At 56.0% G+C, this 24,213-nt stretch overlaps 1 protein-coding gene across 1 annotated transcript in view; it reads left to right on the plus strand.

Moving 5' to 3' along the window:
- VAV2 (vav guanine nucleotide exchange factor 2) overlaps positions 1-24,213 on the plus strand; it is a 228,344-nt gene that overhangs the window by 138,206 nt on the left and 65,925 nt on the right. The window contains exon 4 of the mRNA XM_030919729.1: positions 18,961-19,029. Coding sequence (XP_030775589.1) covers positions 18,961-19,029 — 69 coding nt within the window. The remainder of the gene's footprint in view (positions 1-18,960; positions 19,030-24,213) is intronic.

Here is a 24,213-nt window from a genome sequence, read left to right on the forward strand (position 1 = left end):
TATTACTTCTCTTCTCGTCTCATTCCCTCCTTCCCATCCACCCCCCACTCCCCGCCTTCTGTTCTGCCTTCTTTCCTTCCTTCTTTTTATTCTTCTATCTACCCACTTAGCTACCCATCTACCACTCATTCATCATCTATCCATGTATATATCTACCCATCTGCCTGTCCATTCTTTCATCCATCCACCCATCCAGGTACCCTACAACCCATCCACGCACACACCAAGCCACCCATCTCCCAGTCCATTCATCAGTCTGTCCATCTGTCCACACATCCATACATCTACCCACCCATCCATCATTCAAGCACCCTACAACCCATCAAGCACCCATCCACCCGTCCCTTCTTCAGTTTGTCCATCTGTCCACTCATCAGTCCATCCGTTCACTCATTTATCCTTCCTTCCTTCCTTCCTTCCTTCCTTCCTTCCATACATCCTTCCACCACCCATCCATCCATCCATGTACCCATCCATGTATCCATCCATCCATCCATTCACTCGTCCATCCATCCATCCATGCATCCATCCATCCATCCATCCACCCATCCATCCACCCATTGATGCATGCATGCATGCATGCATGCATCCATCCATCCATCCATCCATCCATCCATCCATCCATCCATCCGTCCATTTATTCACCCACCCATCCACCCATCCATCCACCCATACACTCATCCACCTATTCATTCACCCTTCTGTTCATCCATTCATTTATCCATGCATGCATGCATGCATGCATCCATCCATCCATCCATCCATCCATCCATCCATCCATCCATCCATGCATCCATGCATCCATCCATCCATCCATCCATCCATCCATCCATCCATTTATTCACCCACCCATCCATCCATCCATCCACCCATACACTCATCCACCCATTCAACACCCTTCTGTTCATCCATTCATTTATCCATCCATCCATCCATCCATCCATCCATCCATCCATCCATCCACCCACCCTTCTGTCCATTTCCCTTTGCCCTATTTCACATGAATTGGTCTCAGTGTGGTACTCTAGAGTCATTAAGGCCACAACCTTTGTTGGCTAAGAGTAATAAGGTTAGGACCCATCTGCTCCCCAGCACATAGTAGGCACCGAATAATATGATGTGGGTGGATGAATGAGCTGACTTGGTTCACTCAGGTGGTGATGTGATGCTGGATCAGTTTCTTGCCCCTGAACCTCAGTGTCCTCACCAGTCGGTTGGAGTTACTGGGTTATGAGGATTCAGAGGATATGTCTGTAAAGGTCTTAGTATAGTACTTGGCACACAGTGGGTCCAAAAGCTGAGAGTCAGGAGGAGGAGGAGCTGCCACTCTGTGCCTCAGGTTCCTCATCTGCAAATGAGGATCTCCCAGCACTCACCTGGAAGGCTGCAAGAATTAAAGGAGGCCGTGTGACCAGACTTTCCATGTGGCACATGGCAGCAACGTTGTCTCCTGAGTGCACGGTGGAGGGCATGTGGCTCTCCATCTGCAGCGGAACTCAGGAATCCCCTAAAGCCCGCAGAGCTCCAGGGGCATGACTGTCCATGAAGTGGTTTTAGAAGATGCTGGAGTAAAATGTACATGAGCAGTTGTGCGTCTGCTCTAGTTTTCAGCTCCCGAGCATCACACCTGCCCTACGCCTACTCGGGCAGCTCAGGTGCCTGGAATTTGGGATTGTTCTTCATGGCACCGTGGTGGGGGAGGACATCCTAGGTGTGCCAGTCGACAGCAGGGTGGTACCTTGCCCACCACTGGCTGGTCCTCGTGGATGAATGTCCCTTGTGTCAAGATGAGAGAACCCTCTGTTTGAGGAAGAGCCCAAGGGTGTGAGCTTCCTCCTGGGCTGAGGCACAACAGGGCAGTGAGATGGGAAAACAAAGGGATTCAGGGCAAGTCCTGGGACCTGGCAGGTGTCTCCAGGTGACGCCAGTGGACTCACGGGGCCCTGCTGGCTCACATTTCAGAGCCTGTGTCCAGCTCCTAGAGCCTGGCCCATTCACATCAGAAGGATCTTTCATTCCCTCCCGTTACAGATGGGGAAACTGAGGCCCAGGGAACATCACTTTCCTGAGGTCTCATGATGTTGATACTTAGCCCAGGGAGTCCATTGCAGTCCATTTGTTTCTTTATTCGTTTGTTCCCTTATTCCCTCATTCATTCCTCATTCTATTGGTGCCTTGTTCTGCTGGGCCCAGGGCCAGGCGTTGGGACATAGCAGGAGCTGGCCAGCCTTGGGATGTGCCTGGTTCTGTGGGGAGTGAACACCAGGCCACTGGTCATGTGCAGGTGAACACACTGCAGCCGTACCTGGGTCAGGGCAGAGCAGGGCAGGGCGTGGTGGGTTCCAGACCTGGAGGCTCAGGTTTAAGGGCCTGGCCTGAGGTTGAGAGACTCGGGTTCGAGGCCCAGCTGGGATCCTTGCTGTTGGTGTGACCCTCAGCAGGTTCCTTAGACCTGAGCTTGTTCCCTCGTCTACAAATGGAGGCCCATGTGGGCCCGATGGGCAGAGCTGGTGCTGAGGGACCCAGCCCGTGAGGCGCAGCCCCAAGCAGTGGTTCTCAAAGTAAGGGCTGAGGACTGTGCGTCTGGGCCCCCTGGCTTTCCATGTAGATCCCAGATAAGCCTGGGGGAAGCGGGTGTATGGGGTGAATGGTGGCCCCCCAAAAGCTATATCCCCCAGAACCTGTGAATGGGACTGTATTGGATAAAGGAGTCTTCACAAATGTAATTAAATTAGGGACCTCTAGATGAGATCATCCTGAATTATCTGCTTGGGCCCTAAATCCAATGACGAGTATCCTTATAAGAACCACCCAGAGGAGAGACACAGGGAGAAGAGGAGAAGGTCATGTGAAGAGGGAGGCAGAGGTTAGAGCCATGTAGCCATAGGCCAGGGAACACGTGGAGCCCACCCGAGCTGGAAGAGGCAGGAGGGACCCTTCCCTAGTGCCTCCAGAGGGAGCGCAGCTCTGCAGCACCTGGATCTCAGGCTTCTGGCCTCCAGAACTGAGAGAACTGGAGAGAAGAAGTTTCTGTTGGTTTAAGCCCCCCATTTGATGGTGCTTGGTTACGCAGCCCCGGGACACAAACATAGCAGGGACATGGGTTTTGCTGCAAGGCTGGCTCTGGGGTGCAGGGTCCAGGAGCGGGTCCCTCAGCCACGCCTCCTCAGCCTAGCCTGCCTGTGGGGCAGAGGCCTGCACTCCCTGGAGGCCGGACCAGCACCCTCACGAGCCCTAACCAGGGCTTCTTTTCTTTTTTTTTTTGAGACGGAGTCTGGCTCTGTCGCCCAGGCTGGAGTGCAGTGGCCGGATCTCAGCTCACTGCAAGCTCCGCCTCCTGGGTTTATGTCATTCTCCTGCCTCAGCCTCCCGAGTAGCTGGGACTACAGGTGCCTGCCACCTCGCCCGGCTAGTTTTTTTGTATTTTTAGTAGAGACGGGGTTTCACCATGTTAGCCAGGATGGTCTCGATCTCCTGACCTCGTGATCCAGTCATCTCGGCCTCCCAAAGTGCTGGGATTACAGGCTTGAGCCACCGCGCCCGGCCGCTAACCAGTGCTTCTTAATGTAGCCCTGGCATCCACAAGACCTCCTGGGCCAGGAGGAGGCTTGCAGCTGGGAGGGAGGTTTGGGGTTCAGGGGCCCCCCTCCAGGTAGCAGGGATGAGATGTGAGCCTTCGGGGACAGTGTCCTCCTCCTTCCCGGTGTCCTGTCCCAAGTATAATAACACGGTGTGTTTGGGGCAGGAGGACTGTCCTGTGCCTGGTCATTGGCATGAGGTGAAGCCCTTTCCAATTCCTGTCCTTCCCTCTAGGGAGCGAAGATGGTTTTATTCTGTAACAAGCAAAATAAACCAAGGCCGCCTCCTCAGCAACTGTCACCATTAAAAATTTATCTGGGCAGCTGGGTAACATTATCGGCTCGTTTTCAGAGACTGAGAAGAAACGACGCATCATGTTTTGTGGTGGGATTTATACATAAGCAGATGAGACGTGCGGTCATTAAAAATATCCAGGAACAGAAGATGACGTCTTGGCATCTTGGTGGTGTCTTGGGAGACTGTGGTCCGGGAAGTGGGTCGGAAGCGAGCCCCTTCCCGCCCACTGTGCTCCCTGCAGCGCCGTGCGCCCTGCAACCCCATGCTCCCAGCGGCCCCGTGCTCCCTGCAGCCTCATGCTCCCAGTAGCCCCGAGTGTTCTGCTCCTGTGTCAGCTCCTCTCGCCACTGGAGCAGAGTCTTTAGTAATAACAGGACAGTCCCCTGAACGTCCCCTGCAGTGGCCTCACTGTGGCCCTTGTGTATCGTGTCCCAGGCACTGGCTGCTTGTTTCAGGATGGAAAGAAGGCTCTGCAGCGGGAGCAAATAACTCCCGAGTCTTGGTGACTTATGGCAGCAAATGTGTCTCGCTCACAGCACTAGCCAACAGCGGTCAGAGGTCGGGCTGTGCTCTGCTCCCTGCCGTTTGTCCTGGAGCTAGACTGACAGATAGTGTCCAGCGGGAACAGGGCGGGTTGTCTTGGCAGGGCGGAGTAGACAGGGCAGCTCCTGTGCTGGCTGCTGTAGCTGCTGCTCGGAGTCTCATAGATCACTTCCGCCCACATCTCTTTGGTCAAACTGAGTCCTTGGACCTCACCTGGAGGCAGGGGCAGGGCAGGATTATCACCTTCCCGCAGGGGTGAAACCAGAATATTTGGCACTAGGCGTTCAGCCTGGCACACACCACTTGACACTGCTCATTCCTGAGAGGAGGGACCGATTGTCCCCTTTTTACAGCTGAGGAAACTGAGGCTGATAAGCCTGTGGTCATGCATTCAGGGTGTTATGGAAATAAACCTAAACATGGGCCTGGGTGACTGCAGAGCCAGTGCCAGGCTGCCATGGGATGGAGCCAGGATTTCAGGGGAGCCTGAACAACGCAGGAGCCTGCCTGAGCCCAGAGCTGTCTGCCTCACCCCCGGCTCATGGCTTTCTTTCCCCAAAGATGCCCAGCCCCATGCGAGGCACGTTCCCAGGGGCCCGTGCCCGCCAGCACATGGCCTGGTTTTGAAGGCAGCACTTAGGAGCGTTTCAACAGAGAGGAAGGAACCCTGGGATCGGCCATCTGGCTCCCTCGCTTGTCGCTTTCTCCAGCCTTTTGTTCCGCTCATTCCCTTATCTTTATTGATGCATTGATTTAACTTGTAATTACTTTGAACACTCACAAGCTGGCCAGTCTATCCAAGGACAAGAAGCTTGAAGTTTCTAGCTCTTAGGACACAAAGGAGCTGCGGCCACTCCAGCGCCCGTTGGGAAGTAGCCACCATCCTGAATTTTGGGTTTACCCTTTACTTTTATCAAAATTCAAATACAGTTTTGTTTCATCTTCATTGCTTTGAATCTTTACATGAAGAGACCCACCCCTGTTGAAGTGGACTCCTGGGACCTGCTTCTCTTCCTCCCTGTTAGCGATCAGCACAAGTGTGGCAAGCCACTCTGTGTCCCGTCTGTCACGGGGGCCCCTCTGGAGCTGCCCCGTCCACCCGCCATCATAGCAGCAGTGACCAGGCGGCACGGGGCTGTGAACCTCCCAGGCGCCAGCTCATTAAATGTTCCCCTTGATCCTGGGAGTCAGAGATTTTTGCCGCCATTTTGCAGAGGAGGAAGCTGAGACTCAGAGAGGTCACCTCTAGCCCAGGGCCAACCCGCTGGGCAGCATGGGGCTGGAACTTTATCTGACGTCCTCAATTGGGATCTGCCTGGGAGTCAGGGGGCCAGGGTTCCGGGCCCAGCATTGATCCAGGCATGGAGCCCCTGGCCCAGGGTGTCCGGGCTCTTCCCGCTTGGTTCTTGGTAGAACTGGCCTCTGACAGCTGGGAAAACCAGCCTCAGGCCTCACCTGCTGACCCTGGGGACAGGAGACACTCCACTGCCCCTTAGGGTTGCTGGTGGGGAGACTGACGCGGGTCTCGACCCCGTCCAGCACCGAGGTTCCAGCCCTCTGGGAGGTGGGCTGCTCACGCTGAGGCACGTTGCTGGCTTTGGCCCGAGGTCCCAGCTAGGGTTGGTAACTCCCGAGTCCTGGGTTTTCTGCTATTTGGAGAATTTTGTTATTAGATCCTCCTCCCTTCCCTGAGCACCCACTTGGTGGGAGGGGGCAGCTACAGGATGGGAACCCTGTATGTCGCTCCAGGTTAGGGATCTGGCATTCTGGGAGCAAGGAGGGTTTGGATGGAACAGGTATCTCAGGGAGGCAGAGATGAGGTGTGGCCAGTTCTGGTTGGAACTTAAGGCTGTAGGCCTGAGGCTCCAAGGTGGGTAGTTGGGAACCTGGATAGCTGGCCCTCGCCCAGCCCCTCCTCACCCAGGGCCGCCTTCAGGCCCAGGGCTGGCACCACCCACAGGGGTCAAAGCCCTGTTCTCTGCTGCAAAGGAGCCCAGCCAAGTCCATCCCCTCAGGGTTACTGTGGGAGAGCTGAGCTCCGTCATCCTCCTCATGCTTGCTGGGAGCCCCTGCCCAGTGGCCTGATGACCCGATCACTGGGGCGGACAAGTCGTGCCCTCTCATCCCTGCCGCCCATCAGCCAGTCATGTTCACCTACTGTGTGCAGCCCCTCCAAGGCCCAGAGTTCCTGGGGACATGGTCTCAGGGTGGCAGCGGAGGGATGGGGCGAGGTGGGAGCCCTCGGATGCAGTGGTCTGTGCGCCTCACTGAGGAAGCCATGCCCTGCCTGGGCCCTGACGGCCATGGAGAGTTCTGGGGCAGGGAGGCCCAGGCAGAAGCCCTGGGGAACTGTGCTTGGTGGCCCTGGATAGAGAGGGGCCGGGGCCAGGGCAGCCAGGGACAGGACTGGACAGGGGAGGGAGCAGCGTGCGAGGGGAGCCCTGGGGGTTCCAGCAGGGCAGTGGCCTCTGAGATTTTGTCCGGAGCCTTCCTCTAGCCCTGCCTGGCCTCGAGGGGCTCCAGGGTGGAGGCCAGGGCCACTGAGGGGCTGCTGTGGACGCCCAGGTGGGAGTGGTGGAGGGTTGTGGGGCAAGGTAGCAGGAAGAGGGTGAGTGGGGCTGGTAGCCAACAGGAGGTGCCAGGGGTGACACCCAGACCCTTTGGTGTGGTCCGTCCCTTATGATGACCCGGGGCTGCTGTCCGAGACATGGCCAGGTGGTGTGAGGTCCTGGCTGCCAGCCCAGCTCTGCCACTTTCTGGCTGGCCTCCTTGGGCAGCTTCCTTCATCTCTCTGGGCCTCAGTGTCCTCTTTGGGATGGAGACAGAACCCCATGTTGTGGTGCTGTCGGGAGCATCAGCACAGCTTCCGTCCCGTGAGGACTTCCCTTTTCCCTGCTCTGTGAATGCAAAGGAAAGATTGGGTCCCCACTGTGCCCTTTCAGCTGGGTAGGTGTGCCCCCATCCCTGCTCTAAGACTCCACCAGTGGACAGAGGCTGGTGTCTGTGGAGCAGCTTGACCAGGCTGTCCTGGGACTCCCGAGACTGGCCCCACCTCGGGCAGTTGCTGCCACAATGGAGGGTTGTCCAAGGCTCTCCCGGAAACTTGCTCTCTGCTGGGACTGGCATCCCTAACTATCTCACCAGGGCTGATAAATGTATCGGCCACCTGGAGTGTGTCCATCCCAGTGTCCCTCCCAGCTGGGCTCAGAGAGTACACCGTGATTGACTAGTGATGCCTGCCATGGGCAGGGGCTGGAAGGGTAGTGGCTGCTCCTTGACAGGCCCTGGGGTTGCTGTCCCTGTCACAGCCGATCCTCCAACGCGAGGCCCTCTCTCACTAGGGAGACTGCCAAGGCTTGGCCACCCAGCTGACCCTTCATTTCCCAACAGACAAGTCAGCAGGAAGTGCGGGGAGGGGGAAGAGGGCCTTCAGCTGCTGTGTCGCCCAGTCCCCCTTGGCAGCCTAGAGAAGAGAGGGATCTTGCCTGAGGTGACACAGCAGAGTGGTAGTTGCAGAGAACCCCCAGTGTGGCCGCCCACTCTGGCCCTCCCACCCCAGCTCTCCAAGTAGGGGTCCTGCATGCAGCTCCCAGCTTCCGAGTGTTTGCTGGAGGAAGGTCTGCATTTTAAGCTTGTTGCCTTGGGCATGCCATGTGGGCTCCTCCTCCTGGGTCTCGGATCAGAGCCCCTGCCATGCAGCCCGTGGATTCAGTTCCCAGCCTGGCCCAGCGTGTCCACCCTTCTGCCTCTGGCCAGGGTGGGACACACGTGCAGACAAGCCGCTGTGGCTCGTGTCCACCCACCCAAAACTGCCCAGCCTGGCTTGTGTGATCTGGCGACTGCATCAGACGTGAGAGCCGGGGAAGCTCAGGAAGCCATTTGTGTGCTGCCCTCCCGCAACAGACCCCCACTGGCCCAAGGCAGGAAACTGCTGTGTTCAGGGAGAGGGAAGAAAAGGAATGGTGTTTCCAGTAGCTGACAGAGCGTTCCATGTTCACAGGAGGAGCTCAGAGCTGTCCTGGTCGGGGGCTGCTGAAGAACCGAGGAGCCGTCTGGGGCCCTCATGGGCACCTTTTGGCACAGAGTGTTGACCTGCAGGCCTGGAGTCTGGAAGCGTGGGCAGGCCCAAGCCTTGCCTGTTTCCTCCTCATGAATCAGACCTGTTGTGTCTGAGTTCCTGTGCCATAGTCCTCATCAGTCACTCTGTCCACCTTTCTCTGCCCAGCATGACTGAGCTCGGTCGAGGGTCCTCAGGCCAAGGCCAGGGGGACAGCTGGGGCTCTGGCCCATCAGTGCCCAGTTTGGAAGCGTCCTGATCCCCGTCCTGCGTCTGCAGGGAGTGTACCATAGTTTTCGGTTTGCAGAAGTGAGATGCACGGAGGCCTGACCCACAGCTGGGTGGAGCAGCCGTGCCGGGGCCTGGGGGTGCAGGCCTCAGCCCTGGAAAACCCCTGCCGGCCTGTGGGCTGCAACACCCCTGTCCCAGAGTCTCCTCCCTCAGCCCCATTCCCTGATGGACAAATCCTAAGTGTTTGTCCAGGGTGCTTCCTGCCAAGCCTGGGCAGGTGTCCCCTGGGAAGAGGCCTGGCATGGAGTGAAAGGCAGAGTGGCTTTGCAGGCTCTGCGTGCTCGCCGGGGAAGGACGCCCCGTGGGCCGCTGGCCATTTCCTTCCAAACCGGTGCCAGCCAAGATTCCCTTACGAGAAGCGTGTTGGAAAATAAAAATATATATTATGCTTTACAGCTGCTGAGAAGTCACATTCCTGTGTCATCAGCAGCCACGTCAGGCCCCTTCCTCTCCCAGACAAAGTAGCGTGGGCAGAGAACCAAGCATTTCTTTCCGCCTGGGAGATCTGTGTCTTCCTCTGCCTTGCTGGGGTTCTGGAAACAAGGGCAGAAGCAGCCTAGCTGGATTTGGGGGTCATGGGGGGTCTCTCCTCTAGGGCTGTGGTATATTCACCATCTCCCCTGGTGACCTTGGAGCTGGCCACACCCCCGCCTTGCTGGACCTGCCATGGCAGACGTCAAGGTCACTGCCGGGGCTATGACAGTGGCTGTGCCTCAGTGCCCCCACCTTCCAACCTGCCACCGCATGGGGGACAGACCCTCCTACTTCCATCCTGACTTTGGTTTCAGATCCTGGTAACCACACCGGGCCAGCCCATTGGTCACTCTCGACTCCAGCCCCATGAGACTCCTGCCCCACCTGGCACTTGAGTCCTCATCTACCCTCTGCCCAGGCTGCCTCCTCCAGCCCTTAAACCATGCCCATGTCCATCATCACATTCCCCCTCCTTCCTTCACATATCGCATCTGAGGCAGGTGGCTTGTCTGAATATTACAGTGAGTGAGCTGAGTCCAGGGGATGTAGGGCCCTTAGTAAGCTCCCAGCTAGGAGGTTTGTGGCCAGGGTTCCTACCCCAGCCTGTCTTAAACAAAGCTGGAACTCTGGGCCAGGTACAGTGCCTCACACCTGTAATCCCAACACTGGGAGGCCAAGGTGGGAGGATCGCTTGAGACCAGCCTGGACAATATAGCAAGACCCTATATCTACAAAAAAATACCAAAAAACCCAAACAAAGTCAGAACTCTGAACTCAAAATTAGACTTTACTCTTCACACCAGCTCTCTTGCCGCCTCCTGTGAGAAGCCCTTCCTGGTTTCCCCAGGTTCAGACTCCCTGCCACCCGAGGTGTCTCTGTGTGCTCCCTGCACCCCTCGGCCCTGTGCTGCCTTCATGCTGGGCGTGTCAGGCTCATCTCCGACACTGGCATCCCCGAGCCGGGTGTGGCCATGGGTGGGATGCCAGGTTCGACCTGGCCTCCTCCCATCGTGATAGCGCTTCTGGGCTGGGTGGGATGCTGCGCCGAGAAAAGAAACGCGATCCGTAGGCTTGTTTTGACAGTTGGAGCCGTTTAGCAGGAGAACCGTTTCTAATAAGCGAAGCCCCCAAGGCCTCCCTGCCAATTAGAAGGCAGCACCCAGGTGACTCCCTCAATAATTCAACGGGCCTGGCGGGCCCTCCGGGCTGCTCTGCCTGATGTGCCTTTTAAGTTTGCCTGGCTGCTGGTTCCCTGGCACACAGTGCGAAAAGGGCTATGGCCCGGCTCCCATGCCCTGGGCGTGGGGTCCCACGGTCCCCCCACCCGCGCTGTTCTCTTTCTCCTCACCATGGCCTCTGCCTGGGTGAGATGCCACTGCACCTGGTGGTGTTCCAGTGCCAGGCCGGCGCCTGGCCCTCCCGAAGCCTGATTCGGAAGCTGGTTTCAGAATTGGAAACTGAGGGTTAGCCAGCCCCACTCCCCCGCATAGTGTCAGCACGTAAATGCAAACACTGTTGTCTGCCATCTGCAGGACTAAAGCGGCCAACTTGTCCCAGTTTAAGCACCCAAAGTCCCGCATCCTAAGAAATCCCTGTCCCGGGCAAACGAGGACAGTGGATGTCAGTGCTGGTCACACCTGGCCTCAGAGGCCGAGGGCACTCCCTTGGGGCCATGAGAGGGTCTCACCCTCCAGGATGTAACTCAAGGCTCTGCCTGTTCTCTCGGAGGGCTCCGGCTGGGCGAGGAGCACCAGGGTCAGGTGGAGCAGCTTCCCTGATGCACTGCTGGTGCACACGGTCCTTGGCAGTCACCGTGCAGGGCCTTTTTTTCTGTTAGTCGGGTCCTACTTTCTTTCTGTACCGGCCAAGTGGAGGCATTAGGGACTGTCTCAAGCATTGGATCCTTCACCCGAGATGCCAGCAGAGTATGGGAAACAAAAACCGTGTCCCAGACTCTGTGCATGACGGCTGGATGAGCCAAACACTGATTTCTGTACCTTCTGGAATCTTCAGTACCTCCCAGGATCCAAACATTCATTTAGGGCTGCGTTCTTGTTCAGATGTACTGTGGGAGGAAGGGCTCGGTGGGGTGCCCTGCCTGAGCCATGGCAGGGCCGGGTGGACCATCTGTGGGGAGCGGGCACTTTTCCAACTGTGATCTAGGAATTGGTGCCGCTGCGGCTGGCTCTGGAGGCAGAGTGGGTTCAGAGGCTGAGCTGGTGGAAAGCGGAAGGGGAGAGACCCGCGCTAGTACATGCAGGATGCTCACTAGAAGGCTTATGCACCATCTCCCTTGGTCTTAGCAATTGCTACTACCCGCCCCCATTCTGCAGTGGGGGAAACTGAGGCTCAGAGATGGGCAGAGCCAGGGCTTGAACCCAGACCCATTACCTGCAGAGGCCTTGCTCTTAGCTTTCCCCACAAGGTCTCCCCTCAAGTGAGCACAGTTGAGGTGCTGGGGTCTGTGCTGTGGCTTCTCCCTGATGTTATCTCTGGGTGTTTGGGGACGGAGCCTGGGAGCTGCATCTTGGCCCCAGGCAGGGCTGTCTGTGGACACTCACTCCAGGATGAGACGCACACCTGCTGGGTGGATTCGCTCTTTAAGAGGCAAGAGGGGCTTCCCTGCTCTGAGGTGGCAGTAGCCCCTAGGGAAACAGGGCCGGGACTCCAGGGGTGCAGGAGTGGCCACGAAACCTGCATGATGGAGCCCCGGAGTCCGCTCAATATGCAGAGGAGGCCGCTGCTAGATGAGGTCAGCAGGCCCTGTGCTGCATCCAAGCTGGTTTTGAAGCGCTTGAGTAGAACCTGGGGCGGTGGTGTTGTGGGGGCCCAGCCTTCTCTCCCTGTAACCGCTGCTGTTATGGAATCTTAGATCAGCGCCAACAAGGGGATGTGTTCCCCATCGAACCCCACATTTGAGGCCCCACAGTCCTCATGGAAGCACAGTAAGACGTGAGGTGTCTGGGCTCATCCCCTAGAACTCAGGCACCTGCCACCTGCCTGGGAAGGAGGGCAGCTGTGTTTAGGGTCCTCTCTTCGGCTACTCTGGTCTTTGTCTTAAAAACAAATCTGGCTGCCGGCTCCTCAGGGCCTTCCAAGAAAGCAAACCCAAGCTGTCCTCCCTCTAGCTGAGATCCTGAGGGTCTGTGCTGACACAGACCTGTGCTTGCTACCCTCAGTTTGGAGACCCCTGAGTGTCCAGTGTGCCCCTCCCTTCAGACTGTGGGGCCGCCAGGCAGCTATTGGCACAGTGGCACAGGTGGTGCTCTGCAGAGGTCATCTTTTCCCAGAAGTCCTGAAGGCAAGAATAGGAGCCTGATTTATTATCCCAAAGCGAAATTCAAGCTACTCCTTCTCCCTGAATCAGTGACAAATGGCCACCCAGGCCAGCCCCACGCGGGTGCCCCGTAAATCCCGGGGGAAGGACAGGAGGGGAGTGAAGGAGCCCTTTGGAAGCAGGAGCTATGTTTCCTCTGCTCTTACTTCGGGGTTTGGATTTGGGCACCCCGTGGGGTGTTCTGTTTCCCGGTCTGTGTCCTCTGGCTGGTGACTCATCTGGCCGTAGCACTGGGACTGTGATTGTCCTGCCCAGAATTGAGCTAACTGGGGAGGCCAACTGGGGGCTGGGGGAGCTCCTTGAGCAAGCAGTGGCTCAGGGGCAGGAGTGGGGAGTGGGTGCTGAGGAAGCTTGGGGAGTGGGATTGGACGGGTTGTTTGGGAGGAGCGGCTGCTGCCCAACGGCAGGCTCTGCTGGGGATTTCTCTGCACTCAGCACTTGAGGCTTCTCTGCTTCCTGTGCGGACATCCGCTTCGTCCCCTCCGCGGTGCAGTGGGAAACGCCGCTTCCCAAAGCCAGGCACGAGGAAATGCAGGCTCAGGAAGGCTCTGGTGGGAGGAGAGGGATGCAGCCACTCCTGGCGAACCAGGATGATTGCTCTCAGGACAACTTCTGGATAGGCTCGAGTTGGCCTTGTCTGCTTCTCATTCCCTGCTCTTAAAGGCAACACCACAGGGCAAGGTGTGGGTAAGGGACACTGGGGAACTGCGGGAAGGAAAATCAGCTGGTGCCTGAAGATGGCCTTGGGGGTCGGGAGGGGAGTTGTGGGGTGGAGCTAGGCCTTGTTGCAAAATGATCACAGTCTCCACCCGACCCACCCCCACTGGGCTTTAAGTTACAACTAGGATGTGGCCCCAGAAACTCTGCTCAGACATTCTCTGTGCAAATGTGTGTCCCACTGTTTAATCAAGGTCAGTGTTACAAAGTCCCTACTGAGGGGTGACTTGAATACCTCTGTGATCTCTTACAAGCTTTCCATGAAAATGCCTCCTTGTATAGGCTGGGCGCAATGGCTCACACCTGTAATCCCAGCACTTTCCGAGGCCGAGGCAGGCGGAGCACGAGGTCAGGAGTTTGAGACCAGCCTGGACAACATAGTGAAACCCCATCTCTACTAAAAATACAAAAAATTAGCTGGGCGTGCTAGTGGGCACCTGTATTCCCAGCTACTTGCGAGGCCGAGGCAGGAGAATCGCTTGAACCTGGGAGGCAGAGGTTGCAGTGAGCTGAGATCATGCCATTGCACTCCAGCCTGGGCAACAGTGTGAGACTCCATCTCAAAAAAAAAAAAAAAAAAAAAGAAGGGGCCGGGTGCAGTGGCTCATGCCTGTAATCTCAGCATTTTGGGAGGCCGAGGCAGGTGAATCATGAGGCCAGGAGATCGCGACCATCCTGACTAACACAGTGAAACCCCGTCTCTACTAAAAATACAAAAAATTAGCCAGGTGTGGTGGCAAGCGCCTGTAGTCCCAGTTACTCAGGAGGCTGAGGGAGGAGAATGGGATGAACCCAGGAGGTAGAGGTTGCAGTGAGCCGAGATCGCACCGTTGCACTCCAGCCTGGGTGACAGAGCGAGACTCCATCTCAAAAACAAAATAAATAAATAAATAAAAATTTTTAAAAGTGCTTCCTTGGATCTAATTTGAGGCTGCCATTTCAGGGGTTAAAGAGCAGCCTGAGAATATCTGACACCCACCTTTCTGTCTACTTATCCATCACCCACTAATCCCATCCACCAACCCTCTCATTTGTTCATCCATCCACTCATCCGTCTTATCAACCCACAAAGTCCAACTACTCTCTCATCCACCTGTCCTCCCAGACATCCATCCATGCACTCATGAATCCAGCCACCCGACAACCCATTTATCTGTCTTTCCACCCACTTACTTATCCACCCACCCATCTATCACTTATCCACCCATCCCACCAATCTAGCCATTTACCCATCTAGCTACTCATCCATCCATCCATCCATCCATCCATCCATCCATCCATGCACCCATGCATCAGTTCATCCAACCACCCGCCCATCCATCCATTCATGCATCTGTTCATTCATCCATTCATCCACCCACCCACCCACCCACCCATCCATTTATCCATCTATCCACCCACCCACCCACCCATCCATTCATCCATCTACTCACCCATCCATCCACCCACTCACCCACCCATCCACCCACTCACCCACCCATCCATTCATCCATCTACCCACCCACCCACCCACTTACCCACCCACCCGTCCACCCACCCATCCACCCACACACCCAGGCACCCACTCAGCCAGCCAGCCAACCATCCATCCCCCCCATCTATCCACCCATCCACCCATCCATCCATGTACTCATCCATGCCTTTCTAGCGCCGGGCACTGTGCTAGGCAGAGGCCAACCCAGGCTGAGAGACTGATCGAGTCTTCCCACATGCGGTAGGGCTTGGATTCAGCTCTGAAGGATGCTAGCACTTGGGTGAATGGTGGGAGGGCAGGGGACTGAAGGCAGACAGCAGAGCAGGTGCAAAGGCCAGAGTCAGCGTGGGTGTGAGGGGTGTGGGGGGAGTGGAGTGAAAGGGGACCGGGACCTGGTGAAACCTCCTCTAGTCTCCCGCGTATTCCTGCCCCAGCGGCCGGGCACTGAGGCCCCGCATGGTCCCTGACAGGCTGCCTCCCTCTCCTGCTCTTCCCCTCCTGGCAGAGCCTTTGTTGGGCTGTGGCAGAAATTAATTGGATTTGCAGCTCCATTCTCAAGGGGATTTGTGGCCTCAAATAGGGATCTTAGAATAAAAGTAGTAAAGATTTTACGGGCAGCAGTATAATTCTTTGGACTTTAACATTCCTGCTTTATCTCCTCTGGGTCGGGCAGGTAAAGGAGATGACAGGAGGGGTTGAACAAGACACCAAATGAAATGCAGGGAAGGGAAATTTATAACAACCACAGCTCAAGGTCAGGTTTTTTAAAAGACAAAAGGTTTTTTTTTTTTTTTAATTTATTTTTTTGAGATGGAGTCTCACTCTGTCACCCAGGCCGGAGTGAAGTGGTGCAATCTCGACTCACTGCAACCTTCGCCTCCCGGGTTCAAGTGATTCTCCTGCCTCAGCCTCCTGAGTAGCTGGGATTACAGGTGCGCACCACCACGCCTGGCTAATTTTTTTGTATTTTTAGTAGAGATGGGGTTTCACCATAGTGGTCAGGTTGGTCTCGAACTCCAGACCTCAAATGATCCACCCGCCTCGGGCCTCCCAAAGTCCTGGGATTACAGGTGTGAGCCCCTGCACCTGGCCGACAAAAGGTTTTGAAATGACTGTTGTGCCTTATTTTAGTGGGCTCTCACTTTCTGTGTTAGGAAACAAGAATCCGAAATCATCATGGCGAGTGGGGCTTCCTCACGAGGCTTCCGAAGGCAGTTTTCTTGGACAGCGGAAAGTGCCCTGAGTGAGGATGATACTAGAAACGCTAAATCACAGCTGCCGTTGTTGGACCCCACTAAGTCCAGTGCATTCTGCCGTCCTACAGGTGCTCTTCCCAGCAGTCCTCTGAGAAGACACTATTACTTCCATTTTCCACGGGGAGAAGGCGGACACTCAGAGAGGTTTAGTAGCTTGTCCAAGGTCCCAGGGAGCAGGGGATGGACCTGGGGTTCACACCTGGGTTAGCCCAGCTCCAAAGCTTTTCCTCTCCTTCACTGCCCCGGGCTCAGCTCTCCTGGCAGGGCAGGTGGGTTCCGTCTGAGTCCCAGGACTGATGGAGGAGTAGAGCCCTGTGTTAAGAACGCTGTGCTTCAGGGATAGGAGAGCTTTGATTGATGAGTGATGTCTGCCTAGGCACAGGAAGAGTGAGAGGCAGGTGTGTGTGCTTACTTACCGTTAGGGTGCGTTTCCTTCCAAGTGTGAATGCATCTCTCGGTTGGCTTAGCAGGGCGGGTTCTGGAAGTGCAGTCCCCGAATGGCCGTCCTGTTGATAATCCAGGATTCCATGGGTTGCCCCATTTCCCTAAACTGTCGCCCACACTCTGTGATCAGATTTGAACAAGAGCACAACCTCAGGAGTTTGGTATTTTCTCTTCCCTCTCTACATTCTGCGTGAGAAAGCACGTTCATACTTTGCCACGATGTCATTTTTTACGTAACATACTTTTATAGGAGATGAGTGGGGTTTAAAATATTTACTTACGATGAGGACACGTTTTCATAATGAGAATTTTGATTCTGTTTTTCTTTATTATGGAAGTCGTACCAATCATCGCTGAAAATGTAGAAAAAGCAGAAATGACTGATGAGGTCGGAGACAGGGATGGCTGGACGTAAGCGAGGGGCTGGTGTGGGAGCGGCGACGGCCCAGGGCTGGTCCTGGCAGCGGGGCTTCATGTTGAAGGAAAAGAAGCCTCCACCTCTGGGTCCTGAAGCCACATCTCAGCCTGGCAGAGCCTCCCTGGCTCGTGGCCCCCCACCTGCTCCTGTGCTTTCCAGGGTCACCCGCTTGTGGGCCGGTCCCTCCAGGTTGTGGCTTCTCAGCCCCACCCCCATCAGCTGCACGGGGTCTGTGTCAGCCTGGGGCTCTGCATGTCACAGGAGGAGATGGATTCCTTGAGGGGCTTCTTGGCCGTGAATGGTGCTGTGTCAGCAACAGAGCCCTGGTGGGGAGGATGTCGTGGCAGCCTCAGCTCTGCCCGTGACCCGGGACACGCACCTCCACTGGGGAATGTGGCTGTATGGTGATGGGTGGAAGGAGGGAGAGTGGCTGGAGGAGAGAGCCGAGCTCATCCATGCAGAGGTCAGGCCTGGCCATGCTGCCCTCTTGGACACGGGCTTTTACCAGGAAGCCACAGGGGCATGCTGACCAATGGCCTGGTGGGTCTGGCTTGGGGACCTCCAACCTGAGACCTAGTCCCTGCAGGTCTGTGACAGAGCCAGGTAGGACCCAGGCCTCCAGCTCACAGCTCAGTGGACTCCCCCCTGCCCCTCTCGCAGGAGCACAGGCCCCCAGCCTCCAGGTGGGGCAGGGCTGCCAGGATGGACTGCGTCCCTGCTGGATCTCGGGCTGAGCAAATGTCAGCCTGACCCCAGGCAAGGAAGCAATCCCAGCTGGCATCTGGGCCCAGGCAGCCCCCCGCTGGGATCTCCCGTCCCATCCTTAGTGACAGGTTTCCTACCAGAACACGCACCCGGGGGCTACAAGGGGATGCTTGGTTTAATTAAGGGGCCTTTCAGGTCTCCTGTAGAGATGAGTGGATTTGGCCCATAGCGTTGAACCAGCTGCAGCCCCCTCTTCTGGGTGTTTGATCTACCTCTCCTGCCTCTCCTCCATCCCACCCCTCCCTCCCCTCCGCCTCTGCCCCCTCCCCGAGGCTGGCCCGGCATTTCAGCTCTGAGTGGTTGGCCTGTGCTGGCCCAGGCTTGCCTTGTGCAGGGAGGCCTGTAGACTCGGGGCTACACCCATCTGTCTGTCTGCAGAGGACAGAGCAGAGCGATGCTTTGGGTCCTGGGGGAGGAAAACCGCTTCCTTCCACCCCTCCAGGTTCTTGGGCGGGTTTATGAATTGAATTGACATAAGACAGATGAACAGGAGAAAAACAATTATAATTATATACATATGCATGAGAGTTCCACAAAAATGAGACTCAAGACAAGCTCAGATGATGAAAGTTTATATATATAAATATATTTATATACCATCCTGAACTGAAGAAAGGCACCAGGGTTGGGGCGTCTTGGGGGCGGAGGGGGAGGGAGATCAGTGCCACGTTCCTTCTGGGGAGTGCCCATGGGGCTCCTGCTCCCTTTGTAGGAGGGGAGGCTGCAGATCCGTGCAGAAGGTTCCGAGGGCTTTTCATTTTCGGGACTCTCTTCCTGACCTCAAGCCAGGGGCTGGTGGGTGGGGTAGGTGAGCCCCTACCATCGGTACCTCAGAACTCACCCCTCCCTTCTGGAGTCCCCTCCTGCTTCCTCTCCTGCAGGGACTGAGCTGGCAGCCCTCCCACCTGCCCACCAGGAGGTGTGCGAGGAGCCTCCTCTCCACTGTGAACCCCCTGGAAGTGGGAGTGCGGGTAAAGGGGAAGGCAGGTCACTGGGCAGATGAACGCCTTCTGCAGCCCTGACCTGGGCCTCTCATCTGCCCACTGGACACCCAGAGGCCAGAGTGCCCGTGACACATTCCTTGTCCCCTGGTGAGCTGGGCATGGGTCTCCTCTTGCCCTACGGCCCAGTTGGCTCATTCTGTGACTCGGATCACTGTCCGCGCACCCCGTGTCCTTCCAGAGAGTGGACAAGAGCCCCTTTGCTCCTGGCTGGGCCACACTGGGCTCTGCTGTGGGGTCCGGCTGGGGTCCCACTGGCTGGCAGTGCCGGGACCTGCTCACCTCCCTCTCGCCTTCTCTTCCGCAGGCCTTTTCCCTCAGAGGAGACCGCAGAGAATGACGATGACGTCTACCGAAGCCTGGAGGAGCTGGCTGAGTAAGGCGGGGGGATGGGAGGAGGGATGGGAAGAGGGGAGGAGGGAAGGAGGGAGGGGCAGGGGGGTTCCTGGTGGTGTCCAGGGAGTCAACAGGAAACATGGCAGCCACAGTGCAGGCAGAGCTGGCCCTGGCTCTTCCCACCGGGGTGTCTCCTCATGATGGATCATGGCGTGGGCTGCCATGCTGAGTGGGAAGGCATGCATCTGAGAGGCCTCAGAGATGAGCAGATCTTCACACCCCTTGTACATTCTAGAAGGCTGCCAAGCCAGTCTAATGGCTGGCCCAGGTGTTGGCCTGTTGCCCTACCAGGGTCCTCCAAGAGGGCTTGTCTCTGCGAAGCTGTGGGGCAGAGAGGGGGCTTGGCCATGCTCCCCAAGCCGGGTCTTGGGATGCCGTGTCGTGAGGAGGGAGCGGTGCTACCAGAAGCAGAGGCCCCTGGAGCGCAGGCTCAGGGCACAGGAGTATGTGGGCTCGGGGTTGACACGTGGCCCAGCAGGCACTGCCCTGCCTCAGTGGACCCGCCTCTGCTCTTCTCTGTGTCCACCTCATTCCTCCCTCTGAGAGGCCTCTGCTCCACCCAGGCACTGCCCAAGCCTGGCCACTGCGCCAGGGCTACAGCCCCACCAGGACCCATGGGAATCTGTGACCAGGGTGGGATCACATGACCCGCTCCGGGAGGAGGGAGGTAGGAGGGTAGGAGGAAGGGGCCTCACCTGCAGGTGAGGGACCCAGGCTGAGACCTAGCGTCCTTGCTGGGGGCTCACAGCCTGGCTCATCCACCGCCCTCCCAGGCCACCGGGACATGGTGCCTTCAGGCTTCCTTGCTGCCTGGGGGCGTCTGGAACTGTTTGACAGCAGCTTCTGTGTTCTTAGCTCAACCACAGTTTCTTCTGGGAAGACTCTTAGGGTTTCTCTCTCCTTTCATCTTGGAGCACAGACTGAGAATGGCAACCAAGAGAGGAGTAAGGGGGAGAGCCGCGTGTACTGCGCACCTGCTGTGTAGGCTGGAGCTTTGCCTGTCTTACTGCTCAGCCCACGTCCAGAGCTGCCTTTACGTTGCAGGGCCCAGGAAAATAATTCCCACAGGATCCCTGTCTGTAGACACAATTCAAGTCATCCCCAGATCAGCACGCAGCGCCACGCTGGTGGCCCAGTCTCATGCACTTCTGTGAAGAAATTCCTCACCCACCAGCTGGAGTAGCTGCCATCAGCCCGTCCCTTTGATGCTGGGCTGGCCACGGGGTCCTGGGGAAATCCCACTGGTCAGACTCCCAGAGCTCCTCCAGACATCCAGTCGGCCCCACGTGGGTCTGAGGGTTGTAGAGCATCCTGAAGGGGAGAGGTGGGCACAGGGGCCATGCAGGTCACAGCCAGGCCTGGGGCGCCCACTGGAGGCCACTGTCCACCCTGATCAGCCTCAGGAATCTGAGGGAGACTTCGAAAATTCCCAAAAGCAGCTGCTCACTCCTGGAATCCCAGCACTTTTTTGGGAGGCCGAGGCGGGCGGATCACCTGAGGTCAGGAGTCGGAGACCAGTCTGGCTAACGTGGTGAAACCCTGTCTATACTAAAAATACAAAAATTAGCCAGGTGTCATGGTGGACACCTGTAATCCCAGCTACTTGGGAGGCTGAGGCAGGAGAGTCACTTGAACTCAGGAGGCAGAGGTTACAGTGAGCCAAGATCGCACCACCGCACTCCAGCCTGGGCGACAAGAGTGAAACTCCGTCTGGGGGAAAAAAAAAATTCCCAAAACTGCTCACTGCAGCAGGCAGGCTCCTGAGACTGACTGAGGGACTGTCCATCTCAACCGTGTAAGGGGGGAGGAAACTGAGGCTCAGATGGGACAGGGCTTCTGGCTGGTGGCATAGCCAGAGGGAAGTCCCTGAAGGATAAACCCCAGCCTCCAGCAGAGTCTGCAGCCACCCTACTTGCTATGCACAGAGTTGGAACCATACCTCCCGTACCCTTCCCGGCATTCCGTGCCTTGGAAATCCTTCTCTGCCACGTCCAGGCCAAGGTGTCTCCCACTGTGTGAAGCCTCTTGTGTGCCATCCTGGCCAGCGCCCCCTCAGCACCCATGCCTCTGTTGGGCCTCTGGGCTGCCCAAGGGGTGCACCATGATTAGGGAGTTAAATGCCTGTCCCCTGCCTATCAGAGGGTCAGACCCTGTGTCTTCTTTCTGTCTTCTCCTGGTCCAGCCCTAGCAGGGCAAGCCTTCTGCACGTGGTAGGACGCCTGTACCCACATGACAATGACAGCAACAGTGGATGGTGCTTACGAGCTTTTTTGGGGCTGGGCACTGCTGGGCTTCATTCCCTCGCGTCCCCCAACCTCAGTTGCTCTGTGAGGTCTGTTCTGTGGTTGTCCTCATTTTACAGATAGGAAACTGAGGCCCAGAGAGGGGACACCACTGGCCCATGTCACCCAGCTAGTAAGTGGCAGAGCCACGATTTGACCCTAACCCCCCACCACACGGAGCCTGTGCCCCGCAGAGCCTGGGGAGCTCCTGGCCGGTGTGAGGGCAAGTTCCTGACCTGCTGTTTCTCCTAAGTTACCAGCCTGAGGTTGGGGTTCTGTGCTCTCCAGAAACATCCCTCAGTGTTTCTGGACAGTCAGCACAGGAGGGCTTCGGGATGATGGGGACCACATTGGCCTTGTGTGGCCAGGGACTGGCATGAAATGCCCACTCCATAGGAGCCTCCTGGGTGTTAAGCCCTGGACACTCCCTGAACTAAGCCCCCACATGGCCAGGCCTGCCCCTGCTGGTTTATAGAGCACATTCAATTTCAAGGATTTTCATCTGGAGAGTCAGGCTAGATCCCAGGTTGCCCATTTTCTTTTTCTTTTTTTTTTTTTTATTTCTTTTTTTGAGATGGAGTTTTGCTCTTGTCACCCAGGCTGGAGTGCAGTGGTGCGATCTCAGCTCCCTACAATCTCCACCTCCTGCCTCAGCCTCCCGAGTAGCTGGGATTACAGGCATGCGCCACCACACCCGGCTAGTTTTTATATTTTTAGTAGAGACAAAGTTTCACCATGTTGGCCAGGCTGGTCTTGGGCTCCTGACCTCAGTTGATCCACCCACCTCGGCCTCCCAAAGTGCTGGGATTACAGGCGTGAGCCACCGCACCTGGCTGGGTTGCCCATTTTCCATCTTTCTCTGCCCATCCTGATTGTGACTGATCTCTTGAACCAAAATGCAAGGTGGAGTTCCTCTCACCCAGAAAAGCAACTCCGGCAACATGTGGCTTTACATCGTCCAGTAATGTTATTCCCTGACATTAAGACTGAGCCTCCTTAATCCAATGAGCTCTTTATGACTGCAGTTATTGCAAACGTAAATCATCAGTTCTAAGGAAGGGGAATGCATCTGAATCTTTAACTTGCGATTTGGTCCCGGTGGCTCGAGTTTAATAAATTTTTTATGTTGTTTTCCCCCCTCCTTCTTTCACTGAAAGGCAAGATGTCCTATCCTTTCTCTGTGGACTTGGTGTGGATATTTAGCCATTACGGCAATTTACAAGACACAAACGCATGCCATTTCTTACTTGGATCCTACTTGGGGAGAGAATGTAATTGTTAATTTTCAAGGCTAGAGCTGGGGAAATGGTCTAATCAGAAGCCAGGTGCATTAGTATTATAGTTGAAAGATTCCTTGAATTAGAAAGGAAAGAGGTTTAGTTGACTCACAGGCTGGGGAGGCCCCAGGAAACTTTACAGTCATGGTGGAAGGGGAAGCAAACATGCCCTTCTTCACATGGCAGCAGCAAGGAGCAGTGCAGAAAGCCCCTTATAAAACCGTCAGATCACTATCACGAGAACAGTATGAGGGATATGAGGGTCACCGCCTCCATGATTCAATGACCTCCCACCAGGTCCCTCCTACAACACACGGGGATTATGGGAACTACAATTCAAGATGAGATTTGGGTGGGGGCACAGCCAGACCATATCAGCAGGCACAGAAGTGAGGAGAGGGAAGGGACGTTTGGAGCAGAACGCACCTGTTCTTTGCTTTGGGCCCATAGCCAAATGCCCAACATGAGAGTCACTTTGAATGTCTAAAGGACTCCCCTGGCTACCCAGACCCCAGACACTCTGCAACTGTTTGGGGAAAGTCAAACACTGGCTCACAGATGCATCTGTCTCCCAGGGAACCTGGAAATGTGGTTTTAGGAGACCAGCGAGGGGCACCGTGTGAGTGCCTGTATACTTTCTTTTTTTTTTTTTTTTTTTTTTTTTTTGAGATGGAGTCTCGCTCTGTCGCCCGGGCTGGAATGCAGTGGCCGGATCTCAGCTCACTGCAAGCTCCGCCTCCCGGGTTTACGCCATTCTCCCACCTCAGCCTCCCGAGTAGCTGGGACTACAGGCGCTCGCCACCTCGCCCAGCTAGTTTTTTGTATTTTTTAGTAGAGACGGGGTTTCACCGTGTTAGCCAGGATGGTCTCAATCTCCTGACCTCGTGATCCACCCGCCTCGGCCTCCCAAAGTGCTGGGATTACAGGCTTGAGCCACCGCGCCCGGCCTTATACTTTCATTCATTCACACAATCATCCTTAATTCCATCGTCAGCTGGTTCCTAAACACTCTCTGTGTGTCAGTCTTGGGACAGGAGCTGGAAACACATTAAGATGAAGACACATTTCCTGCCTCCCAAGACCTAGGCCCCATGGGGAGTGTGGAAACCGAAGGACAGTTTCAGGGCAGTGTGGTGGGATTACAGCGGAGTCACGTCAAAAAATAAGAAGAGACAAATGAAACTAATCTTAAGAATGTATTTTATAGGCTGGGCATAGTGGCTTACACTTGTAATCCCAGCAGTTCACTTTGGGATTGCTTGAGGCCAGAAGTTTGAGACCAGCCTGGGCAACATAGATTGTGTCACTGCACTCCAGCCTGAGCAACAGAGCAAGACCTCATCTCTCAAAAAAAAGAAAAAAAAAAGTGTCTTATGTTTAACCCAGCATATTCCAGCATATTCAAAATATTATCTGGGTCACCTTGTGATCAGTTTCACAGATCATCCTTGGGCAGCGTACGTTTTGTGGTTGTTGCACTGAGTCCTCTGATCTGGCATGGAGCTTGCACTTGGGTGCAGATCACTACAGCTTGTTATGTTGTGAGCCGGGCAGCCACACATGGCACGTGGCCAGTGGCTGTGTGCCGGGTCGCACGGGTCTTGG

The sequence above is a fragment of the Rhinopithecus roxellana genome, chromosome 16, assembly GCF_007565055.1.
Source record: "Rhinopithecus roxellana isolate Shanxi Qingling chromosome 16, ASM756505v1, whole genome shotgun sequence".
Classification (NCBI taxonomy): Eukaryota; Metazoa; Chordata; class Mammalia; order Primates; family Cercopithecidae; genus Rhinopithecus; species Rhinopithecus roxellana.